Consider the following 27,866-nt stretch of genomic DNA (forward strand, 5'->3'; position numbering starts at 1 on the left):
ACTTCACCAACACGACATGGCAATCACAACAGTACACACACAAGAATCATCACTTGTAAAAGTCTAGTTATTTGCTTCCGAGACCAGTTTCATAACCGCATATTCCGCCAAACCAGGCAGACCCGAAATAACCTCTGCCAATAATTACCCTGCATTCGTCAGGGCCGGTCCCCTTTTCTTCCTTTTCGCCCTCCCCCTCTTATTCGCGGCGTTCTCCTCTCGGTCCAGGAAATTCTATCGCTATTCTGCTTTCCCGTGTATCCTTCTACATAACTCGTCACGCTTCGCTGCTGTGCATCTAAAGGATCTGCTGGAACGCGCGGTTGATGGGCGACCGGATGTTGGGCACGTCCTTCCAGAAGTTGATGGTGGCGACGGCGCGCTTGGCAATGCCCTCGGTGGTGAACTCGAACTTCTGTTGCGCGGAGGACCACAGGTTAGCATATACTCACATAAAGATCAAAAATGCACCAAACTAGGCTCCGGATAAGCAAAAAAAGGGGGGAACGCACCTTGTAGACATCCTTGTACGCGCCAGAGGCACCGAAGCGGTTCAGGCCGAACTGCTCGTGGGTATACCTCTCCCAGCCGATGGTGCTCATGACCTCAACGGACAGCGACGGGATGCCGTCGGGGAGGACGCTGAGTCGGTACTCCTTGGACTGGCTGTCGAACACCTCGAAGCAGGGAAGCGAGACCACGCGGGCCTTGATGTTGTGCTTCTCGGCGAGCTCCTTGACGGTGTCGATGCAGATGGACACCTCGGAGCCGGTCGACACCAGGGTGATGTCGGCGCCCTCCTGCTCGTGGAGGACGTACCCGCCCTTGATGGCCTTGTCGATGGTGGAGCCCTCGAGCTGGGGCAGGTTCTGGCGCGAAAGCGCGAGGATGCTGGGGGTGTGCTTGGACACGAGGGCGACGTAGTACGCGGCGCTGGTCTCGTTGCCGTCGGCCGGGCGCCACACCATGCAGTTGGGCAGCGCGCGGAAGTGGGTGAGCACCTCGATCGGCTGGTGGGTCGGGCCGTCCTCGCCGAGACCGATCGAGTCGTGGGTGGCGACCCAGATGGCGCGCACGCGGGAGAGCGCAGAGAGACGCACGGCACCGGCAGCGTACGAGACGAAGTTGAGGAAGGTACCGCCGTACGGGATGATGGTGCCGTAGGCAGCGAGACCGTTCATGATGGCGCCCATGGCGTGCTCGCGCACACCGAATCGGATGTACCGGCCGGCGTAGGTGCCGAGGCCGGTCGCGGGGGGCTGGAGGTCGATGGCGCCCTTCCAGCGGGTCAGGTTGGAGCCGGTCAGATCGGCCGAGCCACCAACGAGCTCAGGAACGGCCTCAAAGATCTTGTTGAGCACGATCTCGGACAGCTTCCGCGACGCAACGGCAGCGTCCGCGGGGGTATAGGTGGGGAGATGCTTCTCCCAGCCCTCGGGGAGCTCGCCCGCCAGGCGGCGGGCCAGGTCAGCGTGCTCGGCCTTGTACTGCTCGGCGTACTTGGCGAACAACTGGTTCCACTCCTGCTCCTGGGCGGCGCCCGAGGAGGCCACCTTGTTGCACAGGTCGTACACCTCCTGGGGCACGGCGAAGCTCTGCTCCGGGTTGAAGCCGAACTTCTCCTTGAGCTGCTTGATGTCGTCGGCCTTGAGGGGCGCGCCGTGCACGCCGTGGGTGCCTTGCTGCTTGGAGCCGAACCCGATGATGGTCTTGAGCTGGATCAGGGTGGGCTTGTCCTTGACCTCGCGGGCCTTGTTGAAGGCGGCCTCGATGCCCTCGAGGTCGTGGTCGCCGTCCTCGACGGTCAGGACGTGCCAGCCGTACGACTCGTACCGCTTCACGACGTCCTCGGTGAAGGCCTGGTTGGTGTCACCGTCGATGGTGATCTTGTTGTCGTCCCACACGGCAATCAGGTTGCCGAGCTGGAGGTGGCCGGCCAGAGACGAGGCCTCGGACGAGACACCCTCCATCAAGCAGCCATCGCCGAGGAAGGCGTATGTGTAGTTGTCAACCAGGTCGAACCCGGGCTTGTTGAAGACGGCGGCGGTGTGTGCCTGGGCGAGGGCGAGACCAACAGCATTGCTGATACCCTGGCCGAGGGGACCGGTGGTGACCTCAATGCCGGGGGTGTCATGGGCCTCGGGGTGGCCGGGAGTGATGCTGTCGACCGACTACCAGATGGGGGGAAGAGCGTCGTGTTAGATTAGCGCGCACTTTGCACAACAACAGCCAATCACGCATAAGGTGTCTGGCACATGGAGCACATGGAGTACAGGGAGGACATGGAGGAGAGACTTACCCGGAACGCCTTCAAGTCATCGATCGAGAGGGCATAGCCGTAGAGGTGGAGGAGAGCATACTGCAGCATGCACCCGTGCCCGTTACTAAGCGCAAAATAGTGTGAGCCAATTTTGCCCCTCCCTGAGCGATATCTTCCATTGCCACCAATGCATAATCGCCCAATGGCTGGACCCCTCGTTTGACGTATCGGGTAAAACAAAAACTTACGAGAGGACGAAGCGGTCGCGGTTGAGCCACTGCGGGTTCTTGGGGTTGAACTTCAGAAACCGGTTAAACAGAACGTGGGCAACGGGAGCCATGCCCCTGGTCCGAGTTAGCGGGTAATATTCCGGAATCGGCGGCTATCCCGGTCCATCATGGATATCCGGCGCGCGATCGGGGGACAGAGGACATGGAGAAAGAGAACTCACATTGGGGCACCCGGGTGGCCCGAGTTAGCATGGGCAGTGGCATCGGCCTATGTCAGAGTAAAATCTGTCAGCAAATGATTCCTTTTGTTGCCATTCCCAAAACTTCGCGACACCTCAATGCCGTGCCGTGCCGCGAAGAAAGAGCTGTCTCGAAAATAACCGTCGCTTGGTGGGGCAGCCAGAACGCGCTCGATTTTTGGCGGGGGCGGGGTTCTTGCTCGGTTTGTTGGGAGAGAGGGGCAAAGGCGAGCGAAAGCCAAGCAATGGAAGCAAAACTTACCGCCAGCACGCGGATCGTGTTGATCGCGAGCCTGTCGACGTCGGTGTAGCCCATGATCGCTGTGTTCGGTCGGGTGTTCTGAAAGGTTGGTTCAGGTGTACGTCCGAAAGGAAAGGAGCTCAGGTCAAACAAAAGTTTTGAAAAGGCTGCGGTACCTAGGTAGAAACTTAGGGCAGAGCTGGAGGGAAGATGCGGAGGAGGAAAGAGAAGAACGGGAACACGAAGGCGAGGCAAAGGCAAGGTGGGGTGATAGTTTTATGTCAATTCAGGCCAGGTCCGGTTCCAACGGATGGATCAGTAGGTTGCGGCGTGGCGTCTCTTGGAACAGAAAGCCGCCCGCGGGGTGTTTGGAGGGGTTGAGGGGCGAACGACAGACACCCCCACACCCCCCAAGACGAGGACCCCTCGTCTCATCATCATGGATGCACCAGGCAGGTGGGGTATGTGGGAAGGTGGCATTAGTCACGGTCTGTCTGGGCTTACAGAGAGTCAGTGGCAAGAGGACTCTTGCCCGACTTGCCCGGTACCCAAGTTTTGCTCGATTAGGCGAATGTATGTACTCCCTCGATCAGGTACTAGCGAGATAATATATCAATGATAACTGTATGATTCAAAGATCATAACACGCTCGAAGATATGATACAGTGAAAGTCATAACCCTAACCCTAACCCTACCCCCGATTGACTGTTTTAAACTGGACGTCAGCCCAACCCATTCCCGACAGCTCGAGGTCGATATCGGGAACCTTGCTGGATGAATTTATTTCCGGGGCAGAACGAAAGAATGGGAACTAACATCATGTCCAGGTGTCCGTATGTGAGTCTCGGGTATGTAGTAGTTTTTGCTCCTAATACCATATGCACGCCCTTCGTAGTTCTCGCTACTTGTACCAAGTTAGCAACACTGAAAGATGTTTGCTGCAAAGGCTCAGGAGAGTCCTTTATCAGATGTTTGACTCGATGTTTACCCCACCAGGCGGTTCCCAAATACCCGACCTCCCTACTGAGTATTCCCCAAAGGATAAAATGTCTCTGCTGAGTCTGCTTTCTCTCGGCCGGCCTTGATTCAACCTTAAATTTCTTTCGTCCGAGCTTCGCTTCACCGCCAGCGTCGAATCGGTCGAATTGGCCAATCGAAGACATTCCAGCTTTTGTCCGGGCGGGGCCGGGGTGTGATACTGCGGGGTCCACTGCAACCTGTCAAGCCCCGGTCCCGATCCAATTCTTTTGGGGCATCTGGGGCCACGAGATGTTCTTCTGGGAAAAAAGAATTGGGTTTCCATGCGAGAATGGCCTGATTTCTTGAGCTGTTACAAGGCGTATTGCAACACAACTACCGGTGCAAACTGGGTTGATAGTAATTCTGTAGAGGAAAAGAATAAACATGCCTTATTCATATAAAAGCTCGTCTGGACTCCCCTTCGAGGTTGCATGCATTTCAACACCGTAAACTTTGAACAAATTTGGGCCCAAGCTTGCCGTCTCTCATGTCTCCGGCCTCGGAACAGTCACTGCACCAGCCAGCCAGCACTATGAAAAATTTTGCGGCCGCACTGGGGTCGAGGGTGCAAAATATTTCGACGGAACAGAAGAGTCACAGCTTATCGGAAGTGTTTATCGGTCCCCCCACCCCCGGTCGATTCCCCTTCTTTTTTTTTGGCCCGGTCGATCGCGAACCTCAACCTTTGTCATAATCCATAACGAATTCCCGACCTGTGTTTCCCTCCCACCCAGTTACGCAACTCCACCAAAACAGGCCGGGACGGCACGCGACACTGTCAATTGACGACAACGAAGGACCGGAGTGCTGTCTACGGCCTTGAAACAAGAGGAATAAAGAAGGGTCGGTCGCTTGGTTCCGAGGTCGCTTTTCTCCCCATCCTCCTCCCCTTCGTTCGTTCGAGCCATGTTGTCGGCCGTCTACAAGGCGGGCCGCGCCCCAGCCGTCCTCCGCCATGGTCGCCGCGTGCCCGTGGCATCGTCACAACTGAGCAGCTTGACTGCTGCTCCCCAGACCACTCCCGCTCCCTTCCGCACACAAACCGCTTCGCCGAGCGCCCGGTTGAGTCAGAAACGGCTTTTCTCCGCATCCCGGGCCCTCGCGAGTGGTACTGCGCAGCCCGCGCCGGACCCGAAGGCATACCTCTCGAGCGGGGTGGTAAAACCGAGGGAGCACATCGACGTCAAGAAGGTGCTTGTTATTGGCAGTGGTGGTCTTGCCATTGGCCAGGCTGGAGAGTTTGACTACTCTGGTATGTTCTGTTCTCTGTCGTGGACTTGAACAATGAGTCATACGGAGGTAAAGAGGAAGACTTTCGGAGGCTAACAAGTATGGTCCCCTCCCTCAAACAGGCTCACAAGCCCTCAAGGCCCTGAAGGAGGCCGGCGTAGCCTCGGTACTCATCAACCCCAACATCGCCACCATCCAGACGAACCACGCGCTCGCCGACGAGGTCTACTACCTCCCCGTGACCCCCGAGTACGTCGAGTATGTGATCCAGAAGGAAAAGCCGGACGGCATCTTCCTGTCGTTTGGCGGCCAGACCGCGCTCAACCTGGGCGTGCAAATGCAGAAGCTCGGGCTGTTCGAGAAGTACGGCGTCCGCGTGCTTGGCACTAGCGTGAGGACGCTGGAGCTGTCGGAAGACCGCGACCTCTTCGCCAAGGCCCTCGACGAGATCAACATCCCGATTGCCAAGTCCATCGCGGTCAACACGGTCGACGAGGCGCTCGATGCGGCCTCCAAGATCGGCTACCCGATCATTGTACGTGCTGCGTACGCGCTCGGCGGGTTGGGGTCCGGGTTTGCCAACAACGAGGAGGAGCTGCGTAACATGGCGGCCCGGTCGCTCACGCTGTCGCCTCAGATCCTGGTCGAGAAGTCGCTTAAGGGCTGGAAGGAGGTCGAGTACGAGGTCGTGCGCGACGCCAACAACAACTGCATCACGGTGTGCAACATGGAGAACTTCGACCCCCTGGGCATCCACACGGGGGATTCCATCGTCGTGTCGCCCAGCCAGACCCTGAGCGACGAGGAGTACCACATGCTGCGGTCGGCCGCTATCAAGATCGTGCGGCACCTGGGGGTCGTGGGCGAGTGTAACGTGCAGTACGCGCTTCAGCCCGATGGCCTCGACTACCGCGTCATCGAGGTCAACGCCCGGCTCTCCCGCTCGTCCGCGCTGGCCTCCAAGGCAACTGGCTACCCGCTCGCGTACACGGCGGCCAAGATCGGCCTCGGTCACAGCCTGCCGGAGCTGCCCAACGCGGTAACCAAGACAACGACGGCCAACTTCGAGCCGTCGCTTGATTACATCGTCACCAAGATCCCGCGCTGGGATCTCTCCAAGTTCCAGCACGTCAAGCGCGACATCGGCAGCGCCATGAAGTCCGTGGGTGAGGTCATGGCCATCGGCCGTACGTTCGAGGAGTCGTTCCAGAAGGCCATCCGCCAGGTCGACCCGCGCTTCGTCGGCTTCCAGGGCGAGAAGTTTGCCGACCTCGACTCGGAGTTGCAGAACCCCACCGACCGCCGCTGGCTCGCCGTCGGCCAGGCCATGCTGCACGAGAACTACTCGGTCGACCGCGTGCACGACCTGACCAAGATCGACAAGTGGTTCCTGTACAAGCTGCAGAACATTGTCGAGTGTACGCGCGAACTGCAGCAGGTCGGCAGCCTGCAGGTGCTCAAGAAGGAGCAGGTGCTCAAGGCCAAGAAGATGGGCTTCTCGGATCGTCAGATCGCCCAAGCCGTCAACAGCACCGAGGACGAGGTGCGCGCCCGCCGTCTCGAGTTTGGCATCCGCCCCTGGGTCAAGAAGATCGACACCCTGGCCGCCGAGTTCCCCGCCGACACCAACTACCTGTACACCACCTACAACGCCTCGTCGCACGATGTCACGTTCGAGGACAAGGGCACTGTCGTGCTCGGCAGCGGTGTCTACCGTATCGGCAGCTCTGTCGAGTTCGACTGGTGCGCCGTCAGTGCGACCGTGGCCCTGCGGGAGATGGGACAAAAGACGGTCATGATCAACTACAACCCCGAGACGGCCAGCACCGATTTCGACACGGCCGACAAGCTCTACTTTGAAGAGCTGAGCTACGAGCGGGTGATGGACATCTACGACCTCGAGAACGCGAGCGGCGTTGTGGTGTCGGTGGGCGGCCAGCTGCCACAGAACATCGCGCTCCGGCTACAGGAGGCCGGCGGGGCCAACGTGCTGGGTACGGACCCGCGCAACATCGACAAGGCTGAGGACCGGCAGAAGTTCTCCGAGATTCTCGACAGCATCGGCGTGGACCAGCCGGCGTGGAAGGAGCTGACGTCGGTCCAGGAGGCCGAGAAATTCGCCGAGCAGGTCGGCTACCCCGTGCTAGTCCGGCCGAGCTACGTGCTGTCCGGCGCGGCCATGACCGTCATCCGCAGCAAGGACGAGCTCAAGGACAAACTCGAGGCCGCGTCCAGCGTGTCGCCCGACCACCCCGTGGTCATCAGCAAGTTCATCGAAGGCGCCGAAGAGATCGACCTCGACGGCGTCGCGTCCGACGGCAACCTGATCGTCCACGCCGTCAGTGAGCACGTCGAGCAGGCCGGCGTGCACTCGGGCGACGCCACGCTCGTGCTCCCGCCCGCCAAGCTGGACGAGACCACCATGGGCCGTGTCAAGGAGATCGCGCAGAAGATTGCCCAGGCCCTCCAGATCACAGGGCCCTTCAACATGCAAATCATCAAAGTCAACGACCCAACCGGTGCGAGCGAGCCACAGCTCAAGGTCATCGAATGCAACCTGCGTGCCTCCCGCTCATTCCCCTTCGTCAGCAAGGTCCTCGGCACCAACTTCATCGACGTCGCTACCAAAGCCCTCGTCGGCAAGAACGTTCCGCCCCCGACCGACCTAATGACCGTCCCGCGCGACTACCTCGCCACCAAGGTCCCACAGTTCTCGTGGACCCGCCTAGCCGGCGCAGACCCGTTCCTCGGCGTCGAAATGTCCTCCACGGGCGAGATGGCCTGCTTCGGCAAGAACCTCGTCGACGCCTACTGGGCCTCCCTGCAGTCCGCCATGAACTTCCGCGTGCCCGAGCCCGGTGAGGGCCTCCTTTTCGGCGGCGAGCTCGGCGACACCCGCTGGCTGACCACCGTCGTCGACTACCTCGCGCCCCTGGGATACAAGCTGTACGCGGCCGACCAAGAGGTCAAGCAGTTCCTCGAGTCGACGACCAAGCACAAGAACGTCGCTGTCGAGGTGATTGAGTTCCCCAAGGAGGACAAGCGCGCCCTGCGCGAGGTGTTCAAGAAGTATGATATCAAGGGCGTGTTTAACCTGGCCCGGGCCCGCGGCAAGACGGTCATGGACGTCGACTACGTCATGCGCCGCAACGCCGTCGACTTTGGCGTGCCCTTGTTTATGGAGCCTCAGGTTTGTTTACCCTATCCCTTTCCCTTAACATGTATATCCATCACCTGTAACTCCTGTAACAGCTGCTAACTTCTGTGAAAAACAAATTATACAGACGGCCATGCTCTTTGCGCAGTGTATGAGCGAGAAGCTGCCCCGGCCAGAAGGGATCCCCTCCGAGGTGCGCCGGTGGTCCGACTTTATCGGCGGGAAGCCCTTGTAAATAACCAATTTATACCCATACAACGTATACGGAAATGTTCTTTTTTTTGATACCACCGCCGACTTAACCTCGACCTAACCTACCCACTATTTCCAAACAATTGGAATTGTCCGTCTATGTTTTCCCCTCCGCTTTGCCCCTTTTCGAGTTTGTTTTCTACCTAGCTGCTTCCCCTCTCTCCTCTTCAATTTCCTGTTCCATCCTGTTTTCTTCCGGCCCCCACAATCAATCCGGACCCCAAACGGGGTTGGGCCAGAGCCGACAGAGCCGCGGCACCGGCCGAGCCGCCCAAATATGAGACAAAGTCGACCGAGCGACCACAGTTTTGGGTCACACTATCCGGACTGTGACCACCTTTAAGGTACGTTGGGCTGCGCTAGAACCAACGGCCCAGGGGCTGGACATGTTGCCGGATGTACCATGTGTACTAGCTGGTGTGAGTTGTAACTTCAAGTTGTAACATGTGTTGGCCAACCCAAAACGAAGGTCCAATGGGAAGACGGCACTAGCTACCCAACAAGTGTTTCCTCTGTGTTTCCAAAACATATGCTATATGCGGATGAGGGCGGCGGCGTCGATACCGGGCCCCGAAGACCCTGGCCTGAGTCCCGGGCCCCGGGTCTCAAAGGGGAACAGACGAGGTCGCCGGCTCGGCCACGTCAACCTCGCTGTACCGAGCCTTGTCGAAATCTATTTTGGATCGTACTGATGAATATAGCGCCGGGCCCGCTACGTGTCGTGTCGCGACCGCAACTGCTACTTATATAGGGGCCAGAGCCGGCTGTTATCTTTCCGTGGCTCAAACTCTAAGCATACCCGTTCCGTTCCATGCAACCTATCGACCTCCCGAGCCAACACACATCTATCCTATTGTGGTCCACATTGTCTTTACTATTCCACAGTTTTACACACTCCCCTGCCGTTATCATGCCTACCATCCTCGAGGTCCTGCAGCGTGAGAACCCGAAAATTATCGACCACTGGGCTGGTTCCAGCTACAAAAATACCACCTCAACCCGCTTCGATGAGGTTACTCTTGATGATGGGCCCAGGGCCCATGTTCAAGAGTGGAAGGACTTTACCCATATAAGTCCGTTGCAACGCCTAGTACTACACCGACGGAAATCGTCACCGAGCATAACGTCGATATGCTAGGTATTGTATGGTCCTGTAACATCGAAAGGCAGCCCCTTAAGGCGGCTAGCGCTATCCTCCGCAAGCGGAAGGGAATGGCAACCGCCCACCTGGCACACGTACCTAACCCGACACTTGCATCTAAAGCCATGTCGTGGAAATACGAAGATGATTCGGCGTCTAGTATGAACCCCGATTGGACCGTCCAGGACCGTACCATCACAAAGAAGTACCGGTACAGCCATCACCAAGACCCCCTAAAGCCTCTCGTCTATGCCATTGGCGATAGTAAGCTCAAGCAGAAATGGAAGTCATCCTGGCTAAGTCTTAGGGACTCTGACTGCACTGTCGATACGGACCAGCCCTATCATATGCCTGGCACATCAGCCCTGCCCGTCCAAAAGACAAAGAAAGTCAACACAGAGCGTATCAACCCCCTGAAGCAGATGGCCACCTACTGCCGCTACGGCGAGACGCGATACGGCCACATTATCGCCCAGACCGAGCTCGTGGCCATGCGCGTCCGGCGCATTCCTGGCACGGGCAGCCGCCCCGCCGCCGCCATCGAGTACCGCAGCATCCCCTGGTCGGCCTACGGCCACGGCAAGCTGACGGCGCACCTAGCTATCTGGGCGCTTGGCTGCATGGGCATGAACGACGCGCACCGCAACACTGAGGGCCCCAACGGCGCCGCGCTCCCGTATATGGCCAAGCTCACCTGGTGGGTGGGTTGAGGACGAAGCCAAGAAGACCTTCACCAACGTCATTTCCCAGCGTATCCTCAGCGCCGACAGCTGGGGCAAGCTCAAGCCCGGCGTCACCCTCCACACCGACGAGGCCAGCGGCAAGAGCCCGACCAGGGACTTCGTCGGCGGGGTCCCGCCCGTTCCCAGCCTGACGCAGAACATGGCTAATCTCGACCTCGGCACGCCTACCGGCACTCCGCCGGCGCCGGCGCCGAAGAAGAAGACCCCCGCGGCGCACCCTACGACGACCACCCCTTCCCCGGCCAGCAAGCCGAAGGCCTACACCAAGTGCAAGATCAGCGGGAAGTCGCACAGTCTCACCCAGGACAAGGCAGGAAACTACTTTGTCATGGGGTCCGACAAGAAGACCGTGAAGTACAAGATCGTGAAGGACGCCGCCAAGAAGGCGTGGGTCGTCAGCGGGACTGCCACTGTGGTCCAAATGGAGTAGTATTGAAGCTTTGGGGGACGCGGGGGGCGTGACGGGTATGGATATATGTACGCAGGCCGTATTGGCGGGTAGTTAGGGTTGTTGTTGGAAGTTGCATCCGCTGGTTGGAATTAGCATAGACTGCCGCAGGTCGGATGATAAATGAAAAATGAAACCGAAGTACCTACCTAAGGTATAAACGCTCCAAGCCGTTGATCAAGGATATCGCTGTAGGCTATGTACCTAGATGGAGCCAAAAGGTAAAATCCTTCCACCCTTGGACCTGGTGAAGTTGGATGAGGGAGAGGGTGAGTAGACGGGTAGATTAGTGTGTCTGTAAAAGCGGGGTGGGAAGAGATAGTAAGCAAAGCAAAGCAAAGCAAGACAGAGCGAGCAGGCAACTGAGAATGCAAAGAAGTGGTATAATAGTCGAGTTTAGACGTAGTGAAGTCGTGGAATGAATTTTGCGACTAAATACCGCCTCTGTCTGTTCTCGTTTATCCGAGCGGGGTATTCCCCATTCATTAATGTCATCATCTATCCATTCTACAGACCTAAACTCCTCTATTTTCGTAAGCACCATGCTATAAACACCCATCCATCTCTCACCCACTCTCTCCGCCCTCTTTATCCCTCCCTCCGTTTCCATCAAGACCCCCCTCCCCCCCCTCATCAGCCCCATCAAACCTCCCCCAAGCCGGTTTATTCCTCTTCCCTTCCCCACCGCCAACACTCTTGAACTGATACCCCCTCGCCCTGGGCCGCTCCGCCGCACCTTCGGGGAAATCAACCTCATACGTCTGTGTAAAACGCGCCATGGCTTGGTCGAATGTCTCTTGCCTCTCTATTTCATCCCTACCATTCCCTCCATTCCCATCATTGGAGTTGAAGTTGGAATTGTTGTGACTGCCTGATTCTGTAGAGCTTTCAGAAGGACCGTGTAGCAACGTGTCGCGCACGCCCTGGAAAAAGGAGGCGACCACAGCGTGGTTATGGATCTGCAGGAGGGTCCAGCCGAGCATTTCGCGGGCGTGCAGGAGGTGGTGAACGTAGGCGCGGTGGTGGGCGGTGCAGGCGTAGCAGGGGCAGGTGGAGAGTGAGGTTAAGGGGGCGAGGGAGGAGGCGTGGACGGGGTCGGAGAGGTCGATTGCTAGGGGGAGGCGGGTTGTTTTTGTGGTTGTGGTTGTTGTCGTTTGTGTCTGTGTCTGTGTCTGTGTCTGGGTCTCGGGTTGTGTTTCTGATGTGAGCGGAGGAGGAGGAAAGGTAAAAGACAGAGCTAGGCCGGCGTCGGAGAGGGCGTTGATAAACGGGATGGTGAAGAGATCAATACCGCCTCGGGAGATCTGGCGGAGGATGTGGTGCGGTGTGGGCGGGGTGGATAGCGACAAGCGCGGGAGAGGGAGTAGGGACGGGTAGTGCTCGGCCACGTCGCGGAGGACATCCGGGTTGTGCACGGCCAGGCCGGCTAGCTGGCCCGTCGGGACATAGTCCTCGGCTAGGCGGGAGATGTACTCCCACTGGATCGGGTAGGGGACAGGCAGGATGGGGGCAAAGGTAGCTGTCGTCGTCGTGCTAGTCCGGCCCCGGGTCTGGAGCGAGGCGAACCACTCGACGATCCACTCGTCGGTCCGCTCGGCCATGCGCAGGGCGCGCTTGGAACTCGGCGTGTCGGTGCTATGGGTCAGGTCGGCGAGGGGGATGGCGATGTCTGGAGACAAGGCTGTGACGGCCGAGAGGTAGTCCTGCGTGGTCACGGCCTGGAAGCCGGTAGAGGTGAAGACGGAGATGGATTTGTTGGTGTTGCCCGAGGGCGCGGGTACGGCGGGCAGACGGCGGGCGGCGAGGACGGTGGTGACAGAGCGGGGCATGGCAGTGAAGGCGTGCAAGCGGGGGGTCGGTTGAGAGACATGGCCAGCTGGAGAGGGAGCACCTGCAGGAGCGGTGGGCGTTTGGTAGACGGGCGGTATCCTCTTGGGATGGTGCTGTGGCTTCTCAATGACTAGAAGAATTAGTTAGCCTGAGACCCTATGAGTCCAATTCTCGAGACCACACAACAACAGCTTACAATCTTCCAGGGCCATATACGCCCCTTTCGTCTGCAAATGCCGGGTGATGTTGTCCGGAGTGAGATGTGGGAGCGTGCCCCTCGATGTGACGCCGATAAAATTGGGCGTGTCGATGGGAGCGCGCCCCGCAATGGCCAGACGCCCGAGACGCGCACCTACGCCATCTCGTAGCGTACCCTTGAGCACCTCGAATCCCATCGCGGCCGCTTCCCGGTCGTGTGGTTCCCCGTCGGCCGTCATGCTTGAGACGGTAGCGAGCCGTGAGGTCTGTCGGGTGTCGATCCCGAACACTTTTAGCGAGATTTTCCCCCGGACTGGGCCTGTGGTTCAGGGGTTCAGTGGGCTGATGGGCCCGCGTCTCTGGTGCTGAACCCTGCGTCTCGTGGCCGCTAGCCTTGACCAAGTCCGGTTAAATCCGATGAAAGGTGGCAAACGTCTGAAACATTTGAAAACCCGTTGTGTTGCTTGGCTGGACGTGCTCGAAATGGCGAGCTCCGGCATTCGCGATTTGTGTAGTGTATTTGGGGAATTTGTTTGTGTCTCTGCCTCAAGCAGCTATGTATGTACCTACTATGTATGTACAAGAGCCCAATGGCCAAAAGAGGAAAGACCAGGCACGAGATGAGTCCTCCCATCCCGGTATTTGCATACCTCGTGTAATGTATTATGTACGAGCAGGCTACGCCCGTGCCACCCAACTATCGGGGCGTACCCCGCGAGCCGACGCGCTCCTTGCCCTTTTCGTCTAACCCCACGCCCGCCCTGCAAGGCGAAGCCTCAGCCCCTCCCCGTGCCTGGATCAGTGGGTTTCACAGGCCCTTCCCCCTGTTGCCCTCGTATCGATAACGTGAACGGCACAGGCGGCCGAGCTGCAACTCCAGCCTTTCCCGTGTTCTCGGGCCAATTCCATTCCAATTGCACCTGACTTCTTATTGACAGAGTCCAATGTGACCATTGTTTTCTTCTTCGCTCCCCGGAGGGGTATGTCGTTTTGCTTTTCATCCGAGACCTAAACCATGCTCAGGCAGTCAATGTCTATTGTCTGATTCATCATTCCACTCGCTTGCTCTCTTGTCTTGGCGGTTTTCAAAACCAACCTTCGAACTCGAGTTTTGAGCACAATCTGAGGCCTTTGGTATCCCTCAATTGACACGGGAAGGCCCCCAATTCGAAATGGGCGACACCACGGCCCAATCCCACACCCGCGATGTCACCAGCGAGCAGCAGCACGCCGTTCCCGTAGATCCCGAGGCTTCCGTAGCAACCACCACGGACAACCACAATCACCCCGATGCCCCAATCCAAGATGCCCCCTCAGTAGACTCGACAGCAGCGCCCCCCGTAGTAGTCGAGGACCTCGAACCCGACAGCTCCCCGCCGACCCCCCGCTTCATTCAAGACGAAGGCTCCTGGAAACGCTTCAAATGGGTCCCATACCCCGTCCGCCGCCTCATCAAAGCCGGCGCAACCTGGGCCCAGGGCCCACAACCCCCACGTCGGTACCATATCGACCCTCTCTTCCCGCTCGTCCAGCACGCTCCCATCGTCCTGGTCGACAAGTTCCTCCCGCGCAAGCGCCACCGGGGACTGGCGGTGTTTATCTTCTGGGCCGTCTGGCTGGTGGCCTTCGCACTGGTTATGCGCGCCGGGTTGACCGCGGCCGAGATCCCGACGTGGGGGACGCCGACGCAGATCGGGTGCGGGTCGACGTACTGGGCGTCTGGGAACGGGTGCGGGCTGGACGGCGTGGACTGCCGGCCGTTTTCGGATGGTGGCTTCGCCTTCCGGTGTCCCGCGAACTGTGCGAGTTACCAAGTGTTGAACCCGCGCGCCGTGGGGGACCAGGAGATTCTTTACCAACAGCTGGTCATTGGAGGCCCGCCGGAAGAGGCGGGAGGGGGGCCAGCGCACGGGGTGAACGACACGGCGGTGTACCGCGGCGATTCGTTTATTTGCGGTTCAGCGATCCACGCGGGGGTGATTTCGAACGCCAACGGGGGCTGCGGGGTGGTGAAGCTGATCGGGCGAGCGGTCAACTTCAACAGCACGACGCGGAACGGCATCACCAGCATTGGCTTTGACTCGTACTTCCCGCTGTCGTTCAGCTTCGAGCCGGACGTCCAGTGCGATGCCCGGGACGTGGTTTGGTCGCTGCTGGCCATCTCTGTCGTGTTCACCGCCGTTTTCTCGCTCTTCGTCACCTCGCCCGCGCTCTTCTACTTCCCCGTCTTCACGGTACTCTTCTGGACCGTTGGCATGGCCACCGATGCGCCCACCCACAGCGACATCCCCTCGCTCATCTCGACCGAGATCGCCCAGTTCCTGCCGGCCATGTTCGTCGGCTGGGTCATGTACGACAAGATGGGGGTCCGCCGCACACTCAAGGGCCTCACGGCGCAGGTCGAGAAGACGGTGCTCTGGCTCGGCGCGGCCTGGGTCGGCGCCCTGACCAACTACACCCTCGACTTCATCCCCATCAACCGCCTCACCCCGCACGACCTCAACCAACAACCGGGCGCCCGCGCCGCTCTCGCCATCATCATCCTCATCCTCCTGGCCATCTCCGTCTCGCAAATCTACTTCTTCCGCCAAGAAGCCCGCCTGCTCCGCAACCTCGCCTTATACGCCCTTCTCATCCTCGCCATCGTCATCGGTGTCGCCCTCCCCAACTTCAGCCTACGCATCCACCACTTCGTCCTCGCCCTGCTGCTCTTACCGGGCACCGCCATCCAGACCCGCCCGTCGCTGCTTTACCAGGGCCTCCTGATCGGCCTCTTCATCAACGGTATCGCCCGCTGGGGGTTCGGCTCCGTGCTGCAGACCGCCTACGAGCTCCGCGGCGACGCGCCCCTCGATTCCCCGCTGCCCGTTATCCGCACGCCGGAGATTATCCTTGGTGGCAACGCCAGCAGCAACACCAACAGCAGCAGCATCACTTTCACCTGGGATCCAGCCCCGAGCGCGTATGACGGCATCAGCGTCCTGGTGAATGATGTGGAGCGGTTTCGGCAGTACTTTTACGACAGCCAGGAAGACAACGCGGGGGCCGTAGTGAACAATGTGACGTGGGTGAGGGACGACCGCCACCATGATGATGATGTGGAAGCGGGTGTGGCAGGGGGGGTGCCGGAGTATTTCCGGTTTGCGTGGATGCAAGGGAGTCAGAGGGGGGATTATACGCGGGCGGGGGTGTGGGGGAAAGACGGGCAGTGGGAGCAAATGGTGGCGGGGCCGTCGAGGGTGAGGAGGAGGAGGCGGGGTTGGGAAGAGGAGGATTCGCTGGTGAGGTGAGGGCTTTGGGGGGGATGGGGTTTTGTTATTTTGGAGCAGCGGCGTTTGGATGAGCGTTTGATGGTAGGTATTTTTGGAGTACTTGGATTAGTAGACGGTACATTACATTATACGTATAAACATAAACCCAGTCACACCTGTGCCTTAGACAAAACTAAAACATTGCAAAGTGGCTTGGCCCCAGAGTTTCCGTTATTACCTAGACCAACGTTCATCTAACGATCAACTACACCCTGAATAGGGAATCCGAAAACAAATCAGCTCCGGGCCCGATGAACCGGCCCCACTTAACCCGGAGCACCGTTGCCAAGACGGCGTCATTCACCCCGCTTCGTTTCAAGACGGATACACATATAGTAACGTACGGATACCCTGTCTCATCCACTTCCCTCACTCATCACAATTGGCAGTTCTTGTCACACACAAAAACACTTGCAGATGTCCGAACATCTCGCAATACACCGGCTCACACGAAATATCTCAAATTAACAAAGGCCATAAATTCAAGAGAAGATCCGAATCACGAAAGAAACAAGTGGAGAAGGAAAACGAAATCGAAAGCGAAAAGGACAGAAACGAAAAAGAAAGAAGAAAGAAAGAAACCAACATGCCACCAACACGCATCCCAAAAGAAGAAGATTTTGCCTCCATCCTCCCGTCGCATCCGACCTACGGCCCGACGGGGACTAGTCCCATCTCGCTGGTTTACCCCAACCCGCCTGAATCGACGACCGCGTTGATGTTGCTGTTTCATGGGCTAGGTGATACCGAGGGTGTGTGATGTTTCTCATAGTTGCCGCGTCCATCTCACTCATCACACTCATCATCATCATCATTCATCGCCAAAGTCTATCCGTCCTTTTTGCGTCATATATATCATAACCATTTGTCCCTCTACGGATACTCTTCCCGCATCTCACAGCACATATAACCCACCATTATACACCAACTCAAAAACCAATCACTAACTAACCTCATCTAGTCCCCTTCACCTCCCTAGCCCGTACCCTCTCCCTCCCCAACGTCCTCGCCATCTCCGTCCGCGGCCTCTCCTCGCTCCCCGCCCTGTTCCTCCCCAACTCACAACAACAACAACAACCCCCAAATCACCCTCAACAACAAGCCTACCACTGGGGCGACGACCTCACCTTCACCCCAGACACCTCCTCCTCCTCCTCACGCAGCAGTAGTAGGAACAGCAGCAGTACCAATCCCGCCATCGACCCCGACCCCGGCTTCACCCTCGCCCGAAGCTGGATCACCGACAAGCTCATCGGCGAAGTGCTCGTGGGCAAATGCGGTTGGGAAACGAGGGATATACTGCTTTTTGGGTTTGGGCAGGGGGGGTCGGTGGCGTTGGGGTTGGGAAGTTGGGTGAGGGGGGGTACGAGTGCAAGTACCGGTATAGGATCAGGATCAGGATCAGGATCGGGATCGGGACCGGGATCAGCAGCAGAAGCAGCAGGATCAGCAGCATTCAAAGGCATCGTCTCGCTCGCCGGACCTCTGCCCCCCTCCATGATCCCCAGCCACAACCCCAGCAACAACCGTAGCAGCACACCCGTACTAGTCCTCTGCAGCCAGGACAGTGACACCTTCGATGAGGATGAAGAGGAACTGGTGCGGGAGCAGTTTGCAGAGGTTAACGTAGTGCGGTGGAAGCGGAGTGGGGATGGGATGCCGCGGGATCGGGAGGAGGCGTTGCCGATGATGCAGTTTTTGGCGGGGCGGTTGAGGGGGGGGTGGTTGTGATGTAGCATATAGCACGAGATGAGAGAAAGGGGGAAAAGAAAAAAAAGGTGGGGTTGTTACGAAGGGGGAAAGCTATTTGCCGAGAATACGGTATAACCGTCTAATTGATGGGCTTAGTCGGAGAATTCACTGCGCGACTTCACCACGTCTAAACTCGACTATTATACCACTTCTTCCATTCTCAGTTGCCTGCTCGCTCTGTTTACTTTACTGTCTCCTCCTATCCATCCAGCTTCACCAACACACACGCAGACACACCAATCTACCCGTCTACTCACCCTCTCCCTCATCCAACTTCACCACCCTCGCCACCTTCTTTTTCTTCTTCTGCTTCGCCTTCACCACCGACTGCTGCTCATCCCCTTCCCCAGCCGCCCCCGGCCCCAGCTCCAGCCCCGACCCCGGCTCCTCCGCCTTGACAACCTTCTTTTTCTTCTTCTTCACGGCCGGCACCCCCACAGCTTTACCTTCTCCTCCTCCATCCGCTTCCCCTGCACCCGTCACTACTGACCCCGTCCCAGCAATAGCAGCAGAACTCTTCCCCCCCTCAGACTTCTCCCCCGGCTTCGTCGCCGTCGTCTTCTTCTTCTTCTTCCTCTTACTACTCACCACCACCCCCTCCACCGGCACACCCTGCGCCACCTGGATCCGCTCATTTGCCCGCTGCATCTCCAGCCGCAACCGCTGGACTTCCTTTAGCGCCTGTGCCATCTCGGCTTCTTCGCGCTGCTGTTGCTCGTGGTGTTGTGCTAGTCCTGCTGCTGATGCTGCTCCTGTTCTACTAGTTCCATTCCCGCTGGCGCTGGCGCTGGCGCTGTCGATGATGCTGAGATCGCTGATGTGGGAGGAGCTGATTTGGAGGAGGGATTGCTGCTTGAGCTTTTTAGCTGCTGCTGCTGTGGCGGTGGTGGTGTTAGTGGTTGTTTCGGAGTCGTAGAGGCGCGGGGTGGATGGGCGGCTGCCGCTGTTGAAGCCGAGGGTTTCGTCGGCGGCTACGACGATGCGTTGGCGGGGTTTGGGTTTGGGGGATTGTCGGTGTTGTTGCTGTTGTTGTTGTTGTTGTTGTTGCTGCTGCTGTCTAGCGGGACTGGCGCGGCCGGATGGGTTCAGGTCGAGCTGCATGATCGGGATGGAATCGATGTCGAGGTCCGGCCCGTTTTCTTTCTGGAGAATGTTGTGGATAGGGGTGGACCGGCCGCCGGACGCGGTCGAGTCCGGGATGTAGAATGGATCGTCGCGGTACCGCTCCATGCGTTCCGCCTTGCGTCGTGCCACGATGTCCGGGTCGAGATAGCTCTCTTCGGATTGCTGGTAGGACGAGCTCGGCGTCACCTCTTCTGGGGCGTCTAGCAGTCTGTTTATCGCTGGCTCGCTGGCCATGCTTGTCGCAGCTGCTTTCTGGCTGTAGTACGTCTCAAACTCGTCGTCGTCACCTTGTGTCGGGAGCATCAACGAGTCGGCCTGTGAGAGGAGCCTGTTGAGGTCCGGATGGATGGGTTCGTCGAGATCAAGATCATCAGGAACTGGCACGTTCTGTTGCGTGCCAGCGGCTACGGAGTTCAGCTCCCACCCGGCAAAGAGTGATGGGATCGCTTGCGTGAGAAGCAGCGGCGGATCTTGCTGGATTTCATCCGAAGACGGTGCCTGTCCGGCGGCTGCTTCGGCCGTCAGTTTTAGCAACTCGGTGAACTCGACAGCCCGCTCTTGGACCTCTAGATAGGGGTGCAGCGCGAACGGCTCTAGTACGTGGATAACACGGGCCATGAGCAACGAAATGCTCGATTTCCTTTCCGCCGTCCACAGTGCTTGCTCGTCCCCGGCGACATGAGCCAGAAGCTTTAGCACCGCCTGGAGACATGTTGCGAGCGCCTCGGGGTACTCGATGCGTGGTACCAGATCGAGAAGGTACCTCAAGGTGTCGTCGGCTGATAATAACTGGAAAGCGTACTCCCCAACAACCCACGCGATGGGTTTCAGCGCCCCGAGAACTACCTGGCGGGTTGGGGAGATTTCCGTCACCATGCGGGCGACGGCGAGTTCGGCCGCTCGGACGGCCGCGTATCTGACAGCCTTAACTTTCACGGCTACATTCCGCAGTTCGTTCCCAATGTTCTCGGAAACATCGCTGACCGGCTTCGACACGGAAGAGTCGGCGTCTAGCTCCCTTTTCCGAGGAGCGGGCGCGATTCGGACCAGCTGAGTCAGGACGTCAAGATACCAATCGAAGTCGGCCATGTTGGCGTAGTTGTCTTGAGAGCACATCTTCAGAATCCGGCCGATCACGTCCACGGTGTAATCATCCGGAAGCGGAGGTGTGCGTTCTGATGTCTTTCGTCGTCGTCCGGAAGCCGTGCCTTGCTCGTCGCTCGAATCGGTTTCCGCATCATGTCCCTCTGCACCGTTTTGCTGGTTTAGCGCGGCCGAGGACGCTTTGAGCTGGCGCATCAGGCGGCTAACAATCGACACGAGGTTGTCGCTGCTGACCATGCCCTGAACCAGATCGAGCGCCTTGATCCGGATCGTGATATCTTCACTATCAATACACTCTAGGATCACGTCCTCCTGTTGCGCGACAAGGAAGGGGTGGGTGACGACGATACGATTGAACGCTAGGAGGGCGACGTATTTGACTGGAATTTTTGTCAGCTACTTTCTGCGAGTTAAGGCGGGGATCAACTTCACGCACGATTGGGGTCACTGTGGGCGGACACCATCCCCCTGAGTTTTGTGACACAGAGGGAGGCCACCTCTTCCCGGGCTGAAAAGTCTTCTCCATCTCCAAGAATGCCGCCTTGGATAATCCCGTTGATGCACTCGTACAAAAGAGACATCGCTGGCGTGGTCCGGATGAGATTTGTCAATGGCGGTAGCAGCTTTCGTACAAGACGCGGCTCCAGGGGTGTCAAGGTCGCAAACTGTTCCGGGGCCAGCAAGGTCAGTCTCAGTCCAGATAAGGGGTGCCATCGCAGCAGAGGACAAAACCGGATTCTCCTACCAGCTTGATCAACTTGATCGCCATCCAGTTGTTGCCACCGTCGACCAGAAGCTCAAAGAGGCGGGGCGCCAGTGGGAGGAAATCGTGTGGTCTCCGCCATCCTAGCTCGCACACCACATTCACGATGGCTGCTGTAACGCTCGAGTCCTCGTCTGGGTCCATCAGCCGCTCCTTAATTTTGGGCCATGACGCACGTAGCGCCTCAGGGTACACCAGCGCCAACCGGTATAGCGTCACAACTGTTTTCTTTCGGATGGCGGCGTGTGAGTGGCTGAGGCGTGGGAGCAGGTCACCAAGCAGCGACATGGCGAGTGACGGCGTTACGAGATGGGGAAGCGCTGCGACGGGAAGGGAGATGATGATCGGTTGCGATCCGGCGACATCCTAGGATACGGGGAGTCAGTGTACGTTTGGCCCAAGATCAAAAAAGAGACAGGGCCGTCCTCATCTGGGTACTCACCTTCTTCAACAGGTTTGTGGCCATCATGAGCACGTCTGTGTCTGGGCGAAAGCTCTGGACAGCCGCGAGATATCCGACTCGCTTCTGGTGGTATTTCTGCGAAGACATGACCTCGAGAACGTGGAAGGAAGCCCATGACATGTCATGGCCCACCATCTCGAGGTACACGAGCTTCAGCAAGGCCGTCGCCTTGACGTCTGTATCTCCCATGTCAGCCTGGCGGGCCGTTGCAAGGCGGGAGGACTACGGGGAACCGACCCATGTCCTGGCTGCGAATCTCGGCGCGACATTCCTTCAAACAGTTTTGTATGTATTCCTTCTCATTTCCCTTGTGGTTCCGCAGACCGCGGATGAGGTCGTAGAGCGACTTCTCGAACCTAGGTTGGGGATTCGATCAGCACGTGGCCTAAGGGAGCGCACAAAACACGGCGAACCAACGCACATGGTCGAAGTGAGTGGCCACTACAACGCTTATTATGTCTCGATTTCCACCGTCCCGCCCAGACTTTCGGGGGTGTTCAACGCGGCGCCCGAGGATCGATAGTTATTGTTGATGTTGAGAGAGCACTGGGCGATCGTGGGATTAGGCGGGGTTTAGCGGGGAGGTGTGGTGTTGGAGATGATGGGACGCGCGGGGATGAAGCGCATCGTGCCGTGCGAAGTCGAAGAGTCCTATAACTTGAAGGGGATGCTAAGGGGTGAAGACGTATCACGCTCCTCCAGGGACTCGCTGAGAGGAACCTCGAAATGGCCGCCGAAGTTTAGTGGTAAGGATGCTCTCTCACTAGGTAACTAATAAGCTCCAGCGCAGCACGTCACTGGACGGACGCCGGCGGGTCGAGTTGGGACAGTGTCTAAGCTGGGTACTGTGGCAGTTTCGCACTGTGCTTGGGCGCGGAAGAATTTAACACCGCTCTGCCGGACCGGACTTGAGCCGGGCCCGGGCCCGGGCTCCAGCTTCCAGTTCAGCTCGGGCGCTGAGCCTTGGCACTTGTCCATCGTTTTGATGGAAAGGGGAGCTTCTGCAAAGGAGCTCTTCTGTTTGCGTAGTATCCACAACACTCCCGCAAGCAGCCTCGCAGTTCATCAACGACACGGTCTCCATTCCATCGACGCGTATCATCAAACAGAACAACCAACCCGACAAAAACAACAATGGCACCTCCAACTCTTTTACCAGCCTCGCAGCTGTCGCCGGCAGACGCATTGGCCGTGGCCCAGCAAGCTCCCGCGTTTCTGCGAAGCTCTCCCGCGACCGTGTCTTCATCACCTCTCAACACCCTCCTCTACGGCTCCGAGAAGTCCGAGCTTTGGCTCCAGTACGAAAACCTGATTCTGACATGCTTGCGGACGGGCGACGACACGGCCGCGCACGCTGCCCTGAGGCGGGTTGTCAGTCGCTTCGGTGATGACAACGAGCGGGTTCAGGCACTCCAGGGCTTGGTCAAGGAAGCCGAGGCGCAAAACGATGGCGAATTGGAGAAGGTGCTGAAGGAGTACAACCAAATACTGAGCGTGAATGACACCAATATTGTTCGCGTCCCCGCCTTCCTCCTTTCAGACTATCTGTCATACGTCCCACAGCTAACCGAGATCCCCCAGCCTGTTGCGAAAAGGCGAATCGCGCTCTTGCGATCCCTGGGCCGCGTCTCCGAAGCCGCATCGGCGCTGGTGCAGCTTCTCGACTTCTCCCCGACCGATTCCGAGGCGTGGTCGGAACTATCGGATATCTACCTGTCTCAGGGCTTGTACTCACAGGCCATCTACGCCATCGAGGAGGTCCTCGTGCTGGCCCCAAACGCATGGAATGTATGCAGCCCACAGAGAACCGAGAATCTCAGCCCTATGCTAATGCAGATCTTCACTGTAGATCCACGCACGACTTGGCGAGCTGCAGTTCATGGCCGCGACCGCACCGGGCGTAGCCAATGGGTCGTATCAACAGTACCTAGCCGAGGCGATCAAGCGTTTCTCGCGAAGTGTCGAGCTGTGTGACGACTATCTCCGGGGTTATTACGGCCTGAAGCTGGTAAGAAGCATGTTGCCAAGGACTCGAGCGTGGCAGCTGACATTTCCCTAGATCTCAAAAAGGCTGCTCGCCGATGGCAGCAAGCCGACGAAACAAGGCGACGGCAACGAGTTCGTGGTGCCCGATACAAACACCCTTGAGCGGCTGAACGAGTTGGCCACGGCCAAACTTGCTGAGATTGTCCGCCGCAGCTCTACAAAGGAGCGTGGATGGGGTGGTTACAGCGATACTGAGATTGCAGCGGCTCGAGAGTTGCTTGCTGAGGATGAGTCGCCCATCAAGAGGTGACCGGCCTTGTCGGAGGGTGAAACAAAACCATTACCCGCGCTTGAGTTGTCGCGTCGTGCTTACCATTCCACCGTCCGCCCGTATCGTGAGTCATGACGGGCATGACCAGGATCTGGGGGCGCTCTTTCACCGGCCGGGCGCAATCGCGTTCGTTGCGCAGCTTGGTAATTGCATCATGAGCTCCCGGACCCGTTCCCAGTTCAGTTGCCGGGCCTCATTGGTGCCCGACTGCATTAGCGGGAGTGTGGGTCTTGGGCAGGAAAGTTCGCGAACAGAGTCGAGCCTGAACGTGGCTCCAGTAAACACGACGGAAGTAGTCGAAATCACGGGTGGGGAATGGGCGGAGCGGGCCATTTTGAGCCCAACCGGAGGCTCATTTGATTGAATCGGTATCTTCGTTGTGGATGGATGCTGACGCAACATCCCCTCCCAGCCCTCTTTGGGCACAACACCCCCGGAGATCATCGGGCCAGGCTTCTCTTCGGGCGCCAGAGTCCTCATGGGCGCGAACCACCGACGCCAGTTTGGTTGCCTGTTCGTGGTGCCCATCTCACGAAATTCTCTCAAAGGGTATCTACCCGGTGATCTCACTCTGGATGCAAATTTCAAGGATGCCAGATTCGGCTACCCGGACAGCAGGTTTTGTTGTACATACACGGTAATCCGTAATGGAGGAGCGGCTACGGATGCAAGATGAGATCTCGCAACTAGCGGCAGACCGGAATTTAATAAGCTTTGCTGCGTGCGCCTCACGATATGATCTCTGTTGCTGCTGGTCCTTTTTCACCGTTGATGAAACCCTGCCTGTCACTTCCGGTGCCACCATTTATGCTTAGTCCGCCGGACAACTCGGATAAGTTTCGAAAATGGCACTGGCGAAGATAATTGGCCTCACGCCAGACGAGATCCATGAGACCACAATTCGAGATACGAGGCCGGGCTTTAGATAATCGGTCGCAGGAGATTGTAGCTCATAGAAGGCGAGTTCAACAGCCCAGTGTCGGTCCCAAACCCCCTTCAATGGGGCCATCCTACGGAGCAATTGCATCTTTAAACTGCCCAACACAACAAGGAATGACTTGCTCCTTTCGAGCGATGTCCGGCTCGCGGGTTCGTACTTCTGAGGCAGGCGACCGTGGGTGGTTCTGCTGAAAACACATTGTAGCCCCACATCTCCGTGTCCCAGAGCCCAACGACCGTACGAGGAGGAGGGTACGTGAGGATTCAAAGCGGCATGTGCAAGTATCGAGGTCGCTGGCTTCAACGTCGTGGTCACGAGAGACCACGGGACCAGGGGGTAATGGGAGGCATGCATCCGTCCCCTGGCCAGACCCCGACTCCTCCCAACAGCACCACCGATGGGGATCGACCAAGTGGTTTGGCTTGAGTTGAGTTGAGTTCCTTTGTTGGCGTTGACGGCTCTGTTACTGGATGGGTGGCATGTGGGCGGTGGCTTTTGTCCATGCACGACATTCGACCTGCAAATGGCTTTGCTTCGTGGCCCTTAAGACTACAAAGCCTGTGTATGTGTGTATGTGGGCGGCGTTTCACTTCACCGCCGAACGGTTTGGCAGAAGAAAACCAAGAAGGGGGGGGAGGGTGGAAGGGCTGTCTAGGTTCCAAAAATCGACTTGCGAGCTCGCAGTAGTTCCAAGCAGGTTGTTCGTCGAGGGCTGTTATGTAGTACAGAGGAAGGGAATGAGTTGACGAGAGACGAAAGTGGGCCTTTTGCCGCAGCGGTTCCAGGTTGTTTGTGACCTTTTTCCCCTGTGGCATCGCTATTGCTATCTATCATGTCTGCTCTGGGACGAGCTGTTCGATTATGCAGCTGCAGTCCCGCTGCGGTGGCCTGCCATCCTGCATCGTGCCTTCCACGACAGCTGTTAAGCTGCTCTACACTTAATTCGCCGGCCCCAATACTCCTTCCACAAACAGAGGCCGGAGCAATTTTATAACAGTCGGATCCAGCACGGCGATTCCTGATTTTCTTACTTACTGCCGACTTGAGTGAATTAGCCCGCCCCGTGCCCTACCTAACAACGCAAACTCAAGTGCAACCAAACATCTTCAACGGATCCTGTCAAAACCCGGAACCACGCAACAACAAGCTCGAAACTCGCCACCCTTCGAACAAGCGAACAGAAGAACGTTGTCCAGATCTCGCAGCAATTTTTCGCAGCACCAACTCGCTGAGCGACAGGGACACCACGCGCAGGACAAATCATCCACGCATCCTTCAAGGTTCACCACAGCTAGTGCACACCACAACGCAGCAAAAGAGAACCAAAAAACCCCACCCACCACACCGAAAAACTTTTGGTTCGTTCAACCCGAGTCGGCACACAGCGTTCATCCCGACCGCGCCGAGATCAACGGGCGGGAACACCCATCCATCTGAAGTTGCCGAAGCGACAGTTGAGATTCGTCCCAACTCAGGTCAACCTCGACCGTATTGTTGGTACGGTGACAGTATTTCTGCTTTTCTTGACTTTTTTTCTTTTTTCCCCCGCATTTCACCAACTATGGCGTTCTTCTTATCCCGTTCGCTTGTCTTTGTTTTTGCAAACCTCATTCCCTTGCAATTGACACTGTGGCACAATTGCCCTTCATTTCTGTTCAATTTCCGTCTTGGGAAGTGGAGGCACTCTGGTTACGTTGCTTGTCTATTCTTCCGGGAGCATGCGTCGAGAAGAGAACTGCTGCGGCTGCCCAGTCGAGGGCCTTGGCGGCTCAGTGGCCTCGCTCCTCGACAGCTGTCAACAACGACGGATTCCAGGGTCGTTGCTTATGTGTCACCCGTCCCCGGCATCATTACCCCCATTTCGCGATATCCGCAGAAGCACCTTGGGTCACAAAGGAGGCTAGTGCCCTTCGTTGGGTCTGCCGGCTGGTTGCCTTACTCCCCTGGTGCTATTTTGCGCTGGGCGTCGAGGTTCGGTTGCCATCGCGGGGTTTCTTTTCGTTCCCATTAGGCAAAGCAGCCCCTCACTGACATGCGCTATGCCAGTACTGGGGTATTAAACCCCCTTTGTGCGGTAATCTACACAGAACGAGTGCCCGCGCCGTCCAACGTGCCTTGTTTCCTCGGGCTGCCCGCCTATCGCCCGCCTGCTGACCGGCCTCTTCCGGTCCTCGATCGAACCTCGAGGTCACGAGCGTCTCGCCTTGGCCCGGCTCGCAGCCTTCCCTTTGGTTCCCTCCATCCCCTTCCAAGCCAGACCAAGTAAGGCAGAAGCAGAAGGTGAGAGAGCCCAGGCAAGTCTTTGACCCCGCGTTGCAGGATCACCCCCCCTCCATGTCCTCCATGTAATATAACCAGCTCCCCCTCCCTTAAAGATGTTTTTCGACTTGATCACGACCGTGTCCCAGTTCAGAATCCCAGCCCTTGCCTTTCCTCTCACCATGGCGGACGGAATGGGCTAAGGGTCCAATTCCGCTGCGCCTTGGGTTGCCCCGTCCTCTCACGCCCCCTGTCTCTTTTCTCTCGGCAGCCCCTCGCAGCCCCTCGCAGCCCTCGAGTGGACTCGGAGTCTGGTCTAGGCGTTTGGTGCATATCGCTTCCCACTTGCCACTCTCCCACTGACCAGCAAAGAGCCACAACAGCGACGCAGCCCACTCGCCGGCCCTGTCCACCACATCGCAATACCCGATCGACTCCTCCCTTGTTTTCGCGCCCAACAAAGCTGCGGCCGTGCGTCGATATTTTGCCGAAGAACCAGCCCTTGAAACGCCGACGACCTCGTCACAGAACCTTCTCACGCACTTTTCCCGACCCAGACAAGAGAGAATTTCTGGCCCTCGCCCAAAACACACACAACGTTCTCAAAACACACAGCTCACCCAAGTCCCCTCTCAAGCTTTGCGCATCCCAACCCCCGGCACCCCTGCAATCCCTCTCTCACCACCGCACACCGCCAACCGCCGGACCGCCAACTCGGACCAAGCAGCCTTAAGCTTGCCGCCAATCGAAGTTGCAATCTAGGTCACCTCTCTGACTCCGCTTTTCCCGTTGCGGATTGTTCTTCGTCAAGCGCAAAACGTGAACGGATATAAGCATCTCCA

The 27,866-nt window shown here is 57.8% G+C and overlaps 7 protein-coding genes across 7 annotated transcripts; 4 read left to right on the forward strand and 3 right to left on the reverse strand.

Annotated features, from left to right (window-relative positions):
* Nucleotides 1-298: 298 nt before the first annotated feature.
* On the reverse strand, nt 299-3,045 carry C8A04DRAFT_34293 (putative transketolase; the record flags this gene model as incomplete). Its single annotated transcript, XM_062782782.1, has 6 exons — nt 299-415; nt 513-2,171; nt 2,300-2,384; nt 2,509-2,604; nt 2,712-2,758; nt 2,992-3,045. 6 exons carry the CDS (start codon nt 3,043-3,045, stop codon nt 299-301), a joined length of 2,058 nt encoding a protein of 685 aa, XP_062640438.1.
* A 1,852-nt stretch (nt 3,046-4,897) lies between these two features.
* Nucleotides 4,898-8,613, forward strand: C8A04DRAFT_24859 (uncharacterized protein; the record flags this gene model as incomplete). Its single annotated transcript, XM_062779327.1, has 3 exons — nt 4,898-5,243; nt 5,344-8,411; nt 8,506-8,613. The coding sequence occupies 3 exons, from the start codon at nt 4,898-4,900 to the stop codon at nt 8,611-8,613; spliced, it is 3,522 nt and encodes a 1,173-aa protein (XP_062640439.1).
* Nucleotides 8,614-9,896: 1,283 nt separating this feature from the next.
* Nucleotides 9,897-10,944, forward strand: C8A04DRAFT_24860 (uncharacterized protein; the record flags this gene model as incomplete). Its single annotated transcript, XM_062779328.1, has 2 exons — nt 9,897-10,472; nt 10,522-10,944. The coding sequence occupies 2 exons, from the start codon at nt 9,897-9,899 to the stop codon at nt 10,942-10,944; spliced, it is 999 nt and encodes a 332-aa protein (XP_062640440.1).
* Nucleotides 10,945-11,528: 584 nt separating this feature from the next.
* Nucleotides 11,529-13,229, reverse strand: C8A04DRAFT_24861 (tRNA-guanine(15) transglycosylase-like protein; the record flags this gene model as incomplete). The annotated part of the gene is made up of 2 exons (XM_062779329.1): nt 11,529-12,922; nt 12,989-13,229. 2 exons carry the CDS (start codon nt 13,227-13,229, stop codon nt 11,529-11,531), a joined length of 1,635 nt encoding a protein of 544 aa, XP_062640441.1.
* Nucleotides 13,230-14,162: 933 nt separating this feature from the next.
* C8A04DRAFT_9224 (uncharacterized protein) lies at nt 14,163-18,032 on the forward strand (the record flags this gene model as incomplete). The annotated part of the gene is made up of 3 exons (XM_062785404.1): nt 14,163-16,276; nt 16,971-17,053; nt 17,263-18,032. 3 exons carry the CDS (start codon nt 14,163-14,165, stop codon nt 18,030-18,032), a joined length of 2,967 nt encoding a protein of 988 aa, XP_062640442.1.
* Nucleotides 18,033-18,302: 270 nt separating this feature from the next.
* C8A04DRAFT_24864 (adaptin N terminal region-domain-containing protein) lies at nt 18,303-22,486 on the reverse strand (the record flags this gene model as incomplete). Its single annotated transcript, XM_062779330.1, has 6 exons — nt 18,303-20,662; nt 20,719-20,947; nt 21,028-21,411; nt 21,488-21,684; nt 21,746-21,864; nt 22,371-22,486. The coding sequence occupies 6 exons, from the start codon at nt 22,484-22,486 to the stop codon at nt 18,303-18,305; spliced, it is 3,405 nt and encodes a 1,134-aa protein (XP_062640443.1).
* A 156-nt stretch (nt 22,487-22,642) lies between these two features.
* C8A04DRAFT_34298 (TPR repeat protein oca3) lies at nt 22,643-23,804 on the forward strand (the record flags this gene model as incomplete). Its single annotated transcript, XM_062782783.1, has 4 exons — nt 22,643-23,020; nt 23,090-23,296; nt 23,358-23,516; nt 23,568-23,804. 4 exons carry the CDS (start codon nt 22,643-22,645, stop codon nt 23,802-23,804), a joined length of 981 nt encoding a protein of 326 aa, XP_062640444.1.
* Between the last annotated feature and the right edge of the window lie 4,062 nt (nt 23,805-27,866).

The sequence above is a fragment of the Dichotomopilus funicola genome (assembly GCF_033296635.1).
Source record: "Dichotomopilus funicola strain CBS 141.50 unplaced genomic scaffold C8A04scaffold_4, whole genome shotgun sequence".
Classification (NCBI taxonomy): domain Eukaryota; kingdom Fungi; phylum Ascomycota; class Sordariomycetes; order Sordariales; family Chaetomiaceae; genus Dichotomopilus; species Dichotomopilus funicola.